This window comes from Haematobia irritans, unplaced genomic scaffold (assembly GCF_050003625.1).
Source record: "Haematobia irritans isolate KBUSLIRL unplaced genomic scaffold, ASM5000362v1 scaffold_45, whole genome shotgun sequence".
NCBI classification, from domain to species: Eukaryota; Metazoa; Arthropoda; class Insecta; order Diptera; family Muscidae; genus Haematobia; species Haematobia irritans.
Genome location: NW_027445804.1, coordinates 24,635 through 42,553, shown reverse-complemented (window position 1 = coordinate 42,553; position 17,919 = coordinate 24,635). Strand labels below are relative to the sequence as shown.

Genomic DNA, 17,919 nt, shown 5'->3' with positions numbered 1-17,919 from the left:
GATGTACCGACCTGAAACATGAAGGATAACATATACTTGCCTTCATCAAGACCTCGGGATGGAAGACCTAAGAAACCTATATTTGGAACTCTCCTGCAAACTCAAATTATTGTTGAGGACGAAGAATAACAACTATGAGGAAACACCCGTCTCAACATGGTCCAAGTGGGAGCCAGCCCTTTTTTTTGCTATGGGTTGGTCTCATCCTACATAACCTAACCTAAACTAACCAGACCCGTCTTATGTACTAACCCTGTTCCACAGTGTGCCGCAGGGTATAAAACCCAATTGAGTTTTGCGACCAAAATCAATTAAATTTTTAATAAAAACAATTGAAAAATTATTTATAATTACCGAAGAAATCAATCGTGTTTTTAATTAAATATATTGGTAATAAATTCTGTGATACTATATTTGTCGTAATTGAAAACATTTCAATTAAACAATGAAATATCTGAATCAGAAAAAAATCACTATGGAAGGCTCCTTAGACTATGTGTTATTTTTTTCCATGTAGATCCCTGCGGTAACAAATTCCATGAATGTGGCTTAGTTTTGTGGAGCACTATGCAAATATGCGAGTTATGTATCCACCTCATAAGGTACGAGTACACGGTCATGTGGTCATATCTCAATGAGCAAATTTCACAAATTTACCAACCAGTCAGCTGAAAAATACCAGGGCCATCCAGCTTATTGCTTGACTATTTAAGCCTTTGGCATTAAAAAAAAAAAAAACAAATAAAACAATTTACATTACATGCCAGTCCATGTCTCGTTGATGTCCTTGCTGCACCATGTTGAACATAAGAATAAGTTTAAAATACAAAAATCTCTACATTTGACTTTGTGCGAAAGAAGAAAAAAGTAAAATAAAATAAAACAGAGGAAAGTGTCACTCGGTAAAAATTATTGCCCTCCAGTACATACCTACACATGTGTGCTAAGGATAACGGGTAGGCAAACTGACAGACCACCGACAACACCACCACCATCACCATAAGCAGAGCAACCTTAAATATCACAGCAGCCAAACGATTTACAGCTAATCCCTTATGGGCATTTTGTAGCTATTTTACATGGCCTTCTGCGCACACAAACACACATATATCCGATTGTAAAGTCCTTTACATACTGCCTCCATGGCTCCTCAATCCATTTATATTTTTTTTTTTCAAGGATATGCATACAGAACATGGTCCTGATATGACCATTTGTGGAGTTAACGCGAGCAAGCAACACGTCAGTTTTGCTACTGGCACAAGCGACTTCAGATTCATGCAAAATTTAATAGGAGTTTTTTTTTGCTGGTTGCTCTTATTTGCTTACAAACATAAAACACATTTCCTGTCGTCTAGTCACATGAACCTACAATGTGTCCGGGAAAATTTATCTTGGCTTAGTATGTGGACAAAATGACCAGAGCTCTGCTGATGAAGACCATCTCGTTTGACATAATGATCTGCCCGTACAGAATTTATGAAAAGTCTTATGTCTATTCCATAGGTAACAAAATAGGAAAAGAGCTAAGATTTATGTGATGAAAATACTATACTAAAATCGAACAATATAATATTTACGCACGAAAAAGGAAATATTTCCAATAGACACTCAAACATATATTTTTCTCCCCTCAAATAAAGTTTTCAAGTTCATTTGCTCGAAGTCGTGGATGGATTCTTCACTCGACGGCTTCGACTGGGGCCGAGCCAAGCCAATGATGAGGCTTCTTTAAAATAAATAAAAGTAAGATTTCATTACGCTGAGGGAAATTTCAAAACAAGTATATACAGCACTAAGTTCGGCCGGGCCGAATCTTAAATACCCACCACCATGAACCAAATATTAGGGTTTCCTTTGAAATTTCAGGAGGGCTTGGAGACTTGAGGAAACTTCCCGAAGATAAATTTAAAGATTTCACCTATGAAGACTATATCAGATTCTGAATTTATAAGAACCATTTTTGTTTGAGTTTTAGAGGAATCATTAACATCTCTTGTAAGTGTGCAAGAAAATTATAAAATAACGTCTTGATTTGAAATCTTAAATCTGTAGAAGTAAAATCTGGAAATTTTACATTGAGTTTCAAGCAATTTTCATGATCAGTGCGCCTTCTACACCCTCATGAAGTAAAGGCGGTCTATATGGAGGCATTACCAAATGGACCGATAAAAACTTAATCCGATACACGTTTTTGTGAGCCTAAAATACCAGAATATTTACAATTTCAGGCAAATCAGATAAAAACTCTGGTTTCTAGAAACCCAAGGAGTTAAATCGGGAGATCGTTCTTATGGGGGTGTTAAATCACCATGATTTATTGTTTTTGATTATGTTTGTTTGTTTCAAATAGTATACATGAATTCAATTTACTAATATTTATTTTATTTTAATTCAATTTGAAATTGTTTGAAATTACTTTGAATTCAAGTCTTGATATTGAATCTCTATTTTTTGTATCTCATACTGACATCCCTACTACTAATATCGTAAATGTCATTCTCAATTCTTTACCCACAATATTTTCGTTATTGTTGTTGCAACACTTTAGGGCAATGATCAACATGTAAATAATGTAAACAATAACCGATATATACATACGTATGTACATATATTATAACTGTCCCATCTTTTATATCATTAGAAGTTTGAAGTTTGGCAAATAAAATATTAATATTCTAGAAAGTGTTGAAAGTGAAACATCGTGTTTTTACTACAGTGGGCCAATAGTGATTTTTATAGAGACATTCTAAGTAATGAGAAAGTGTGTTCGAATAACTCTTTCATAGAGACATTTAATTAATGGGAAAAGGTGTTTGAGTCAATTGTGTTATAAAAAAAAAAAACTCTTGCGTAGAGAAATAAACTAAATAGAAAGTACCATACCTGTGGGTCAAACATTGAGTTTCCTAAAGTAAAGGAAAATATACAAACTTAAATATTCGAAACATAAAGTGAAGCATCTTACCAAAGTGTTCCATAATAAAATTAAATTTTTGATAAAGGTGGAAGCTGGCTCTACTACTACCATTTGTTTGTTGCCTGAAACTGTGGAAGCTTGTAAGTTGGCCCAAATACAAGGTAACGTTTTATTTTATATTTCAATACAATTTGCATACCCAAACCGAACCATTGGGTAAGGAATTTGTCCCATTACATATTGGACAAATTCCAGGGCTGTCAAAACAGGCAGTCCTTAAACATTGGCGACCGTGACAGGACAAATATTCAGTGGCATTGTAACATTTTTTAATATTCTGAATTTAATAAAATTCAGTAGCGAGTGTCTCAGTACCACGAAAACCCATTTGTATAATTCGTGCGGTTACATAATCACTGACAACGTTATTGGAATACATTTGTTTTTGCCCCTGGAAATTTTACGCCATTTTTAAATTGCATTCTGTAATATTTTGTGCCGCGAATAAAATCATTTATGTTATTGGCCCACATCGAATTTCCACCATTTTTTTAATTTTGATTTTTCACATATTGGATTGTTGTTGGAATTTCAAAGGGCAATCACATCGCATACATTGCAATCCTCACATAGGAAATAAATTGCCTCGGTGAATTTTTTAGAACAACATTCAAATTATAAATCATATTATATTGATTCTGTCTCGAAATTTAAATTTATTGGGAAGTATATTTTCGGAGCTTTTGTATACATAATTTCGAACCAAAAAATATACAATGCCAAACGGTGAAGAAATAACACAGCCAAGCCCATCGCTTGAAGAATTAAAACAGCGTCGTGCCTCATCGAAAGGTAGTATGACCCGAATCAAAAATGTTGTCGAAGGAAAAAATGCATTGTCTCAGACTGAGTTGGAATGTCGATTGGGCATTATTGAGTCATACTACAAGCAGGCTTCGTATTATCAGAACCAAATTGAAAGGCTGTCTCCTCTAGACGATGGTAGGGCTGATATAGACGAACTTTACATCACTATTAAGACCAAAATTTTAGATCTGATTGGTAGTGGCAGACGGCATAGTGTTACTGAACAATCTTTTTCTGTCCCTCAACACTCATCAAGTCGTCTTCCTAGCTTGAAACTTCCTAAGTTTGATGGAAAGTATTTAGAATACAAAAATTTTATAAATACTTTTAACAATTTGGTGCATAAGGACCCGAATATTCCAGTGACGGAAAAATTCAACCACTTACTTTCGTGCCTCAGTGGTGAGGCCTTATCAACAATTAAAGCGTTTCAAGTCACAGATGAAAATTATCAAAGTGCCCTCGATAGACTCAAAGAGAGGTACGATAATGACACACTGATCTTTTTGGAAAATGTGACATCAATGTTTGAAATTTCTAAATCAAGTAAACCTGTCCCAAAGCAATTAAGAAATATTGTAGACACTATATCAGCCCTTTATAGTTCTTTAAAATCACTTGGCTCATATGAACAAATTTGTGACGCATTCATAATTCATTTGGCGATGAGCAAAGTTGACCCTGAAACAAAACAGAAATGGGATGAGTTTATTGATTACTCAAAATTACCTTCGTGGACTGATTGCTGCTCTATGTTGGACAGACGTTGTCAACAACTCGATGCACAGTGCCGAAGAACATCTAAACAACAAAACCCATCTACCTCATCGAATTATTCGCATAATAATCAACCTTCAAAGCAGCACTCATTGCTGGCGAAAAATATGGCTCAAGAAATAATTTGCAATCATTGCTCAAAATCTGGTCATTTTATAACAACTTGTCAACGATTCATTGTTTTGACTCCAAATCAACGAATGGAGCAAGCAACGCAACAAAAACTTTGTCTCAACTGTCTGTCAAAGGGACACATGTATATGCAGTGTCCATCGCGATATTCATGCAGATTTTGTAAACAAAAACATCACTCGCTTTTACATAAGCAAGAGGAGCAAGAAGAAACTCCGACTACGTCATCTGCCTCAACTCACGGTACATTTCGACGAAATTCTGACTCACAAATAAGTAATGTTATTTTAGCGACTGCTTTGGTTTTAATTCGAGATTCTGAAGGGAATTTTAGAATGGGGAGAGCACTTCTTGATTCTTGCTCTCAAGTAAATTTCATAACGGAATCTTTCTCAAATTCACTCAATTTACGGAAATCGAAAAATCCTATAGATATTTTGGGAATTGGTGCTTCTGGTGTAAAAGTTTCATACAAAACACAAAGTACTGTCCGATCTCGATTAAATAATTTCGAATTGTCCCTCGATTTCTTAATTTCCCCAAAGATAACTGGCTATCATCCTGATGAGAATTTATCGATAACGGATTTCAATCTACCCAACAACATTGAATTAGCTGACCCTGAATTCCATTGTAGGCGTGGTATCGATATGTTACTTGGTGCCGAGTCATTTTTCTCACTTCTTTCTGTGGGACAAATTCGTCTTGGGGAAAATCTACCGACTTTACAGAAGACACTTTTAGGGTGGATTGTTTCCGGAAAATATACAAGTAATCATTTGAATCGACCTTCAAAAACAAGTTATGTTGTCTCAGAAGATATATTTTCAAAAATCAATAATAATGTTGAAATGTTATGGAAATTAGAATCTGTTGAAGGCAAACGCCAACCATTTTCATTGGAACAACAGGAATGCGAAAATCATTTCATTAAAAATGTATCGGTCCAAAATGATAGAAGAATCATTGTGAGATTGCCTCTTAAGGAAGACCCAATGGTTCTTGGTGATTCAAGAGACATAGCTCTTCGTCGTTTTCTTTCTATTGAACGAAAATTAAATAAAAATTCTGAATTGAAGGAACAGTACTCAAAGTTTATGAAAGAATATGAAGAGCTAGGACATATGTCTCCAATAGAAGAAAAATCGATTTCTTCTCCAAACTATTACATTCCCCATCATTGTGTTTTACGACCTCAAAGTGTCTCGACCAAACTTCGTGTGGTTTTTGACGCATCATGCAAATCCTCATCTCAATTGTCTCTTAACGATATCATGATGGTTGGTCCCACAATTCAAAATCAGTTACTAATAACTTTGCTGCGCTTCAGATGTCATAGGTATGGCCTTACAGCCGATATTGAAAAAATGTATCGGCAGGTATTGGTCCATCCTGATGATAGACATTTGCAACTGATTTTATGGCGTGATCATTCTACCAGTCCGATTAAAACATATACCCTGAATACTGTCACATATGGAACTGCATCTGCCCCATATTTAGCAATACGAAGTCTTCATTATGCCGCAGAACAATTTCCCAATTCTCACGAATGTGGCAAGGCTGTTGTCACAAAAGATTTCTATGTTGATGATATGATTACTGGCGCTGATGATTTGCATACATTGCAACTCATCAAGAAGGAGGTAACAGAAATATTGACTCATTCAAATTTCTCTCTCTCAAAATGGCATAGTAACTGTCTCAATCTAAGCTTAACTGATGCTGGTATAAAAAAGGTTCGAATTGACGATGACTCTACTAGCACATTAGGAATATCGTGGTACACCTCTGATGATACTTTCCACTTTGAATTTCGCTCATTGAAATCGTATTCACATAATACGAAAAGAACAATTCTGTCTCTTACGTCTACGCTTTTTGACCCAATGGGGTTAATCAGCCCTCTAATCATTAAATCAAAAATTTTGCTACAAACACTTTGGATTTTAAAATGCGATTGGGATGAATCTGTGCCTCAAGAAATTGATACAGCTTGGACTAATATTCTGGCTGATTACCATAATCTGCCCCAATTAAAAATTTCTCGATTCATTCGTTTAACCAATTTGATTGATCTACAAGTACATGGATTTGGAGATGCTTCTATTAAAGCTTATGGTTGTTGTCTCTATTTCCGTTGCATCGATTCATTCGGCAATGTTGTTACAAATCTGGTAGCTTCAAAATCTAGAGTTGCCCCACTAAAACCAAGATCTTTGCCCCGGTTAGAATTATGTGCATCACATTTACTTGCAATTTTTTGGAATCAACTGAAAAATCATTTCAATTATTCGATTTCAAAAATACATTTTTGGTCTGACTCGCAAATTGCATTACATTGGATCAGAACTCATTCATCAACTTTATCAACTTTCGTCGGTAATAGAGTTTCTGAAATCCAAAATTTATCAAATGATATATATTGGCGATATATACCTACGGACCAGAATCCTGCTGACTTAGTGTCACGAGGTTGCTCAGTTACCGAACTCGAGAATTCTAATTGGTTTTATGGCCCATCGTTTCTACGATCTTCCGAATCTGAATGGCCACCGTTTGATGGTCCGAATGTCAGCGAAGAAGAAATGACGATAGAAAAAAGGAAAACAATTTTACTCGCGCAAGAAGAAGATGTGCCATATATAGTTCAAGCGGTTCACAAATTTAGCAACTATTTGAAATGCCTCAGAATTTTCTCATATATTTTCCGATTTCAGTCGAAAAAACTTAGAAACTGCCTCACTATATCTCCTGATGAACTGAATCATTCACTTCACCGTATTATTTGGGCGATTCAACGTCACTATTTTTCGAATGAAATTAAGCAAATAAACAATTCTGGGACTTTACACAACCATTTATCGTCTTTGGCTCTCTTCATACAAGAAGTTGATGGAGTCGAATTAGTTCGTGTTGGAGGTCGACTTCTAAATTCCGACTTACCTGAAGATATGAAGTTTCCATTCCTCCTGCCTAAATCTGACCCATTCGTTAAAGTCATGGTAAATCATTTTCACCAATCAAATTACCATGCTGGCCCTAGAGCTCTGGTGTCATTAATACAACAACAATTTTGGATCATCAATTGTCGCTCGTTAGCAAGACAAGTGGTTTATAACTGCATACATTGCACTCGATATAAGCCAAAGCTTTTGACTCAGGTGATGGGAAATTTGCCAAAGGATCGTGTATCTGGCTCTCGCCCATTCCAGGTTGTTGGTGTTGACTTTGCTGGTCCGATTGCAACGTATCTCAGAATTAGAGGAAAAACGCCGTACAAATCGTATATAGCTGTTTTTGTCTGTTTTGCGACAAAAGCAGTCCACCTCGAAGCCGTTTCCGACCTTTCAAGTGATGCTTTCATAGCAGCTCTCAAGCGGTTTATTGGTCGAAGAGGTCTCCCATCCAAAATATATTGCGATAATGCTACAAACTTTATTGGCGCTGAGTCAAAATTAAAGGAATTCCACAAACAATTCCACTTAGAAGAAACAAAATCCAAAATTGAATCATTTTCTGTCTCGAAACATATTCAATTTATATTTATCCCTCCAAGAGCACCACATTTTGGCGGGTTATGGGAGGCGGCGGTCAAATCGGCTAAGGGTCACTTGTTTCGCACTCTTCCAAATGCACGACTCACATTTGAAGAATTATCCACAGCCTTAGTGGAAATAGAGGCCGTTATGAATTCTCGCCCAATTTCTCCAGCTTCAACTGACCCGAATGATCTTCAAGCCCTTACACCGGGACATTTTTTAATTGGTTGCCCTTTACTCAGTTTACCAGAGAGGAAAAATTTTGACCCAGATGTCTCTCATTTGCAATCATGGCAAAAAATTTCTGCAGTGAAGTCGCACTTCTGGCGCAGATGGCATAAAGAATATTTGGCTCAACTTCAACATCGTTATAAATGGCAAACCCCGCAGCAAGATCTTAAGGTTAATGATATGGTCATCATCCATGAAGATAATGTCCCACCGTTGAAATGGACAATTGGACGTGTAACAAACATTGTCTCAGGTGATGATGGTTATGCTAGAGTTGCAGATGTGCGAACTCCAACTAATCTACTCAGACGTCCAGTGGCAAAGTTGGCGAAATTACCAATTGATTGAAACCAAGGGTTTCAATGGGGCCCGGCATGTTAAATCACCATGATTTATTGTTTTTGATTATGTTTGTTTGTTTCAAATAGTATACATGAATTCAATTTACTAATATTTATTTTATTTTAATTCAATTTGAAATTGTTTGAAATTACTTTGAATTCAAGTCTTGATATTGAATCTCTATTTTTTGTATCTCATACTGACATCCCTACTACTAATATCGTAAATGTCATTCTCAATTCTTTACCCACAATATTTTCGTTATTGTTGTTGCAACACTTTAGGGCAATGATCAACAGGTAAATAATGTAAACAATAACCGATATATACATACGTATGTACATATATTATAACTGTCCCATCTTTTATATCATTAGAAGTTTGAAGTTTGGCAAATAAAATATTAATATTCTAGAAAGTGTTGAAAGTGAAACATCGTGTTTTTACTACAGTGGGCCAATAGTGATTTTTATAGAGACATTCTAAGTAATGAGAAAGTGTGTTCGAATAACTCTTTCATAGAGACATTTAATTAATGGGAAAAGGTGTTTGAGTCAATTGTGTTATAAAAAAAAAAAACTCTTGCGTAGAGAAATAAACTAAATAGAAAGTACCATACCTGTGGGTCAAACATTGAGTTTCCTAAAGTAAAGGAAAATATACAAACTTAAATATTCGAAACATAAAGTGAAGCATCTTACCAAAGTGTTCCATAATAAAATTAAATTTTTGATAAAGGTGGAAGCTGGCTCTACTACTACCATTTGTTTGTTGCCTGAAACTGTGGAAGCTTGTAAGTTGGCCCAAATACAAGGTAACGTTTTATTTTATATTTCAATACAATTTGCATACCCAAACCGAACCATTGGGTAAGGAATTTGTCCCATTACATATTGGACAAATTCCAGGGCTGTCAAAACAGGCAGTCCTTAAACAGGGGGCTATACTAAAATATGGACCGATACTCATCGTTTTCGGCACACCTCTTTATGACCCGAAAATACCTCTAGATTTCCAATTTCAGGCAAATAGGATAAAAACTTCGGATTCTAGAAGCCCAAGAAGTAAAATCGGGAAAGCGGTCTATATGGGGGCTATACCAAAATATGGACCGATACTCATTATTTTCAGCACACCTCTTTATGGTCCTAAAATACCTCTAGATTTCCAATTTCAGACAAATTGGATAAAAACTACGGTTTCTATAAGCCCAATACCCCAAATCGGGAGGTCGTTTTATATGGGGACCATACCAAAACATGGACCGATACTCACAATTTTTGGCACATGTATTTGTGGTCCTACAATACCTCTAGATTTCCAATTTCAGGTAAATTGAATAAAAACTGCGGTTTCTATAAGCTCAAGAAGTAAAATCGGGAGATCGGTCTATATGGGGGCTATACCAAAATATGAACCGATACTAATAATTTTTGGCACACGTATTTGTGGTCCTACAATACCTCTAGATTTCCAATTTCAGGTAAATTGGATAAAAACTACGATTTCTATAAGCCCAAGACCCCAAATCGGGAGGTCGGGTTATATGGGGACTATATCAAAACCTGGACCGATATAGCCCATCTTCGAACTTGACCTGTCTGCAGACAAAAGACGAGTTTGTGCAAAATTTCAGCACGATTGCTTCATTATTGAAGACTGTAGCGTGATTACAACAGACAGACAGACAGACGGACATCGTTATATCGTCTTAGAATTTCTCTCTGATCAAGAATATATATACTTTATATAGTCGGAAATCGATATTTCGATGTGTTACAAACAGAATGACAAACTTATTATACCCATTATTATCACCATTTTATGGTGGTGGGTATAAAAATAATAAAATTTAAATATTAGCAAATAATTTTTTTTGCAATAAACCTGAGTTAAATTTGGCGTTACCCAGCAAAAAAATTTGGAAGTTCTTCCAAAGGCACAACTTTAAAAGCACTTCCAAAAATGCCCTCCTAAAGATGTTCTTTATTTTAACTACATAGGAAGTTCTTTTGATTCAATTTCAAAAATTAAAATTATTTTATTTTAATAAGGTTAAAATAATAGTAAGAATTAATAAAATGGAACCGAAGATAAATTTAAAGATTTCACCTATGAAGACTATATCAGATTCTGAATTTATAAGAACCATTTTTGTTTGAGTTTTAGAGGATTCATTAACATCTCTTGTAAGTGTGCAAGAAAATTATAAAATAACGTCTTGATTTGAAATCTTAAATCTGTAGAAGTAAAATCTGGAAATTTTACATTGAGTTTCAAGCAATTTTCATGATCAGTGCGCCTTCTACACCCTCATGAAGTAAAGGCGGTCTATATGGAGGCATTACCAAATGGACCGATAAAAACTTAATCCGATACACGTTTTTGTGAGCCTAAAATACCAGAATATTTACAATTTCAGGCAAATCAGATAAAAACTCTGGTTTCTAGAAACCCAAGGAGTTAAATCGGGAGATCGTTCTTATGGGGGCTATACTAAAATATGGACCGATACTCATCGTTTTCGGCACACCTCTTTATGACCCGAAAATACCTCTAGATTTCCAATTTCAGGCAAATAGGATAAAAACTTCGGATTCTAGAAGCCCAAGAAGTAAAATCGGGAAAGCGGTCTATATGGGGGCTATACCAAAATATGGACCGATACTCATTATTTTCAGCACACCTCTTTATGGTCCTAAAATACCTCTAGATTTCCAATTTCAGACAAATTGGATAAAAACTACGGTTTCTATAAGCCCAATACCCCAAATCGGGAGGTCGTTTTATATGGGGACCATACCAAAACATGGACCGATACTCACAATTTTTGGCACATGTATTTGTGGTCCTACAATACCTCTAGATTTCCAATTTCAGGTAAATTGAATAAAAACTGCGGTTTCTATAAGCTCAAGAAGTAAAATCGGGAGATCGGTCTATATGGGGGCTATACCAAAATATGAACCGATACTAATAATTTTTGGCACACGTATTTGTGGTCCTACAATACCTCTAGATTTCCAATTTCAGGTAAATTGGATAAAAACTACGATTTCTATAAGCCCAAGACCCCAAATCGGGAGGTCGGGTTATATGGGGACTATATCAAAACCTGGACCGATATAGCCCATCTTCGAACTTGACCTGTCTGCAGACAAAAGACGAGTTTGTGCAAAATTTCAGCACGATTGCTTCATTATTGAAGACTGTAGCGTGATTACAACAGACAGACAGACAGACGGACATCGTTATATCGTCTTAGAATTTCTCTCTGATCAAGAATATATATACTTTATATAGTCGGAAATCGATATTTCGATGTGTTACAAACAGAATGACAAACTTAATATACCCATTATTATCACCATTTTATGGTAGTGGGTATAAAAATAATAAAATTTAAATATTAGCAAATAATTTTTTTTGCAATAAACCTGAGTTAAATTTGGCGTTACCCAGCAAAAAAATTTGGAAGTTCTTCCAAAGGCACAACTTTAAAAGCACTTCCAAAAATGCCCTCCTAAAGATGTTCTTTATTTTAACTACATAGGAAGTTCTTTTGATTCAATTTCAAAAATTAAAATTATTTTATTTTAATAAGGTTAAAATAATAGTAAGAATTAATAAAATGGAACAAATTATTAAAATTTTGGTAAAAAAAAAATTCAATATCCATTCTAGAAAAATTGTGAACTTTTGTAAATGTTTGAAGTCAAACGTTTCAAACAAACGTTGGAATGCATAAACAATCAATAAAAATTAAATAAATTATTTTTTTAGCAAAATATCACAAAAATGTTTGTCCAAACTTATGAGTTTAGACTTATAAGCCATTACTCATATGTGGAAATGTTTTACGATACCATTTGAATAATTGAAATAACATTAAGATACTATTGTGAATTTTGAATTTAGTAGTAAGATATTTCGCGGCAAGTCATTGAATTAGAATTTGGCCACTTGCTTTTTATACTTCAACGGTGAGCATCGAACACACTCAATAAACCTGTACGAATCGAACCCTAATATTCCTTCTTTGTCTTTTTGGTTCACTTGCCCATAATAACTCTTCCCTAAGATATTATGTTTGGCAAAACATTCCATGGTTGATCTCCTCTCCCTTTTGTTATAGTCCCTGCTGGTGGGAAGTAAATTGAAGAGGCCTATTCCCTATACAGTCCACTATCACTCCAGAGGTTGGTAAGAGTGAATACCATCTCTACAAACTTCATCTCTCTATACACATAAGCTCAAAAAATGTTTAATTCACATCCAAAACACTGAATCCAGATCACACCTTAAGAAATTGTGCAAATTCAGTGCAACAGCTGTTTAAATGGTGGACATCCGTTCTATGACAAGTCCATGTTAAATTCATCGTTTCTGCGCCACTTTTACACCATTTCCGGTTCCAAAAAGAACATTTTCACTACTTTTTTGGCGATGCTTTTTTTTTGCTGGGAAATTAAATGGAACAGAATGAAGAAAACAATAAGTAACAAAATTTTCTTCATTATCACAAAGAAATTTATGTTAGTAAGTTGTTGAGAAACAGTGCCACATCCGTATTCCGATCACATCCGTGTTCTTTACTGGTATTGGACTTAAAACTTGCTTGATACTAAAATCCCCAAACTAAAGATAAACTGAGGAAATACAGATAAGAAATTGCCGTACATAACAGGTTGGCTGATAAGTCCCCGGTCTAACAAAGAAAAACACATTTTTTTGTCAAAATTCGTTTTTATTATTCAACATAGTTCCCTTCAAGAGCGATACAACGATTATAACGACCTTCCAATTTTTTGATACCATTTTGGTAGTACTCCTTCGGTTTTGCCTCAAAATAGGCCTCAGTTTGGGCGATCACATCTTCATTGCAGCCAAATTTTTTCCCTGCAAGCATCCTTTTGAGGTCTGAGAACAAGAAAAAGTCGCTGGGGGCCAGATCTGGTGAATGCGGTGTGTGGGGAAGCAATTCGAAGCCCAATTCATGAATTTTTGCTATCGTTCTCAATGATTTGTGGCACGGTGCGTTGTCTTGGTGGAACAACACTTTTTTCTTCTTCAAATGGGGTCGTTTTGCCGCGATTTCGACCTTCAAACGCACCAATAACGCCATATAATAGTCACTGTTGATGGTTTTTCCCTTCTCAAGATAATCGATAAAAATTATTCAATGCGCATCCCAAAAAAACAGATGCCATTACTTTGCCAGCGGACTTTTGAGTCTTTCCACGCTTCGGAGACGGTTCACCGGTCGCTGTCCACTCAGCCGACTGTAGATTGGACTCAGGAGTGTAGTGATGGAGCCATGTTTCATCCATTGTCACATATCGACGGAAAAACTCGGGTGTATTACGAGTTAACAGCTGCAAACACCGTTCAGAATCATCAACACGTTGTTGTTTTTGGTCAAATGTGAGCTCGCGCGGTACCCATTTTGCACAGAGCTTCCGCATATCCAAATATTGATGAATGATATGACCAACACGTTCCTTTGATATCTTTAAGGCCTCTGCTCTGATCTGATCTCGATCAACTTCATTTTACGGTCATTCAAAATCATTTTGTGGAGTTTTTTGATGTTTTCGTCGGTAACCACCTCTTTCGGGCGTCCACTGCGTTCACCGTCCTCCGTGCTAATTTCACCACGCTTGGATTTTGCATACCAATCAATTGTTGTTGATTTCATTATCAAGCCAAGTTTTTGCTTCCACCCTGTTTTTCCCCTCCAGAAAACATTATTTTATCAAAACACGAAATTCCTTTTTTTCCATTTTTTTCACAATAACAAAAGTTCATTCACAAAAGACGCTCTATCTCACAAACTAATTGACTTGCACACGTCAAATTTTGACACGAATCATTTGAATGTTGGTACTATATAAAAATAATATGCATTTAATACTAGCGACGTCATCTATGTGTCAGACCGGGGACTTATCAGCCAACCTGTTATTAGCATGAATTTTAAAATAAATTTCACACAAAATTCATATTCAATTCATATCCATTGTTCTACAGGATTTGAGATTCTGTTTTTAAGCACCCAATACCCAACACCAATAAGTGAGCTCAGTGCAAATAGACTTGTTATCGATGTGGCCATCGAACCACAACCAGACATACTCATAGCTCACAGAGTAGTTCCGAAACTACTCTACAATCGCCTGACACAAGAGCCCAAAAAAAGGAAATAAAACGAAATTTGGTTTTACCGCATTTATAATCCAATAATAAATGGAATATTTCCGACCTCGGGCATTAAATTAAATGTTATCAGTCAACTTGCAGAAAATTATCAATTCAGGCTACATTTGCATGCGACTTCCTCCAGCCATGCTTGAAATGTAGCTGAACTTCAAGGTTCTAGTTAAAAACTTTAGCTCTTGGAATGTATAGAAGGATAATGTGAATTTGGATGACGACAGAGAGAGAGAAAGAGAGGAGGTTACAAATGACTGCAGATCCTGGCCAATGCTTCAGCTTCAATTAAAACTGAATTATGAGCTCATGTTGACTTTTGTGTTTTATTTTATGGATATTTTCACAGAGAGTTCCCCTGGGCTCCCCTTTACCCCCACCCCACTCTTTATTCACTCTTTTTATTTATGAAAGGGTCTCTTTTGGGGATTTTTAAATGAAATCACGAGACACATTACACACATGTGAATTAAGGATATGTATGGCATATCTACTCGGAATATCCTTGAATAAACGAATGTTGGGAATGTAAATATGGCCAAGTTATGTTTTGTTGATAAGCCCCAGAAAATGGGTAAAGGCAATTAAATTGTTAACTGGATTGTTAAACTGTGTAAAAACAAAAGTCCTCGTCCTTTCCACGTACAAACAGAAAACCAGTTAGAGATATCAAGGAAAAATAGAATAGATTTGTCCATGGGAAAACTTCTTTTCGTTAGTTACAAAGTTAGTTTTTCATTAATTTCCATTTATCTCAAATTTGGCTATGGTTTTATGTTATTTTGCCTACAAATATGGAAATATGGAAAAATGATTTAGCAAACCAATTTTTTTATTTTGTGTGTTTAAAAATGTTGTAAACACCAGTATGATAATGTATGTTACAAATTCAGTTAGGTCGGGTCAGGCAGGACAAAGTAAAGTAGGATATTTGGGTCATAACAGATTGGCTGATAAGTCCCCGGTCTGACACATAGATGGCGTCGCTAGTATTAAATGCATATTATTTCTATATAGTACCAACTTTCAAATGATTCGTGTCAAAATTTGACGTCTGTAAGTCAATTAGTTTGTGAGATAGAGCGTCTTTTGTGAAGCAACTTTTGTTGTTGTGAAAAAATGGAAAAAAAGGAATTTCGTGTTTTGATACAATACTGTTTTCTGAAGGGAAAAAATACTGTGGAAGCAAAAACTTGGCTTGATAATGAGTTTCCGGACTCTGCCCCAGGGAAATCAACAATAATTGATTGGTATGCAAAATTCAAGCGGGGTGAAATGAGCACGGAGGACGGTGTACGCATTGGACGCCCGAAAGAGGTGGTTACCGACGAAAACATCAAAAAAACTCCACAAAATGATTTTGAATGACCGTAAAATGAAGTTGATCGAGATCAGATCAGATGCCTTAAAGATATCAAAGGAACGTGTTGGTCATATCATTCATCAATATTTGGATATGCGGAAGCTCTGTGCAAAATGGGTACCGCGCGAGCTCACATTTGACCAAAAACAACAACGTGTTGATGATTCTGAGCTGAGTTTGCAGCTGTTAACTCGTAATACACCCGAGTTTTTCCGTCGATATGTGACAATGGATGAAACATGGCTCCATCACTACACTCCTGAGTCCAATCTACAGTCGGCTGAGTGGACAGCGACCAGTGAACCGTCTCCGAAGCGTGGAAAGACTCAAAGGTCCGCTGGCCTCAGTTTTTGGAATGGGCATGGAATAATTTTTATCGATTATCTTGAGAAGGGAAAAACCATCAACAGTGATTATTATATGGCGTTATTGGAGCATTTGAAGGTCGAAATCGTGGCATACGACCCCATATGAAGAAGAAAAAAGTGTTGTTCCACCAAGACAACGCACCGTGCCACAAGTCATTGAGAACGATGGCAAAAATTCATGAATTGGACTTCGAATTGCTTCCCCACCCACCGTATTCTCCAGATCTGGCCCCCAGCGACTTTTTCTTGTTCTCAGACCTCAAAAGGATGCTCGCAGGGAAAAAAATTGGCTGCAATGAAGAGGTGGTCGCTGAAACTGAGGCCTATTTTGAGGCAAAACCGAAGGAGTACTACCAAAATGGTATCAAAAAATTGGAAAGTCGTTATAATCGTTGTATCTTGAAGGGAACTATGTTGAATAATAAAAACGAATTTTGACAAAAGATGTGTTTTTCTTTGTTAGAACGGGGACTTATCAGCCAACCTGTTATACAGTATGTCAAGAATAACTTCCCGTGTAAAAATTTGAAGATCTAACATCTGACCAGATCCGAAAAATGGTTATATTTGTTTACATATATTCTACATGAAATTGGATCTGATTAAATCACCAAATGAAACCTAAATCTGAAGATACAAATAGAATTAGATATACATAGAAAAAAATTCCGTAGTTAAACTAACGCTAAATTTAACTTATTTTTATGGAAAAAAATGTATTTGCTTGTAAAGGGTGATTTGTTAAGAGCTTGATAACTTTAAAAAAAAAAAAAACGCATAAAATTTGCAAAATCTCATCGGTTCTTTATTTGAAACGTTAGATTGGTCCATGACATTTACTTTTTGAAGATAATTTCATTTAAATGTTGACCGCGGCTGCGTCTTAGGTGGTCCATTCGGAAAGTCCAATTTTGGGCAACTTTTTCGAGCATTTCGGCCGGAATAGCCCGAATTTCTTCGGAAATGTTGTCTTCCAAAGCTGGAATAGTTGCTGGCTTATTTCTGTAGACTTTAGACTTGACGTAGCCCCACAAAAAATAGTCTAAAGGTGTCAAATCGCATGATCTTGGTGGCCAACTTACCGGTCCATTTCTTGAGATGAATTGTTCTCCGAAGTTTTCCCTCAAAATGGCCATAGAATCGCGAGCTGTGTGGCATGTAGCGCCA

At 36.0% G+C, this 17,919-nt stretch overlaps 1 protein-coding gene across 1 annotated transcript in view; it reads left to right on the top strand.

Moving 5' to 3' along the window:
• The first annotated feature begins 3,696 nt into the window (after nt 1–3,696).
• The window catches only part of LOC142242565 (uncharacterized), a 35,221-nt gene continuing 20,998 nt past the window's right edge, over nt 3,697–17,919 (top strand). Inside the window, exons 1-3 of the mRNA XM_075314133.1 lie at nt 3,697–5,634; nt 5,683–8,792; nt 8,976–9,110. Of these exons, the coding sequence (XP_075170248.1) occupies nt 3,697–5,634; nt 5,683–8,792; nt 8,976–9,110 (5,183 nt within the window). The remainder of the gene's footprint in view (nt 5,635–5,682; nt 8,793–8,975; nt 9,111–17,919) is intronic.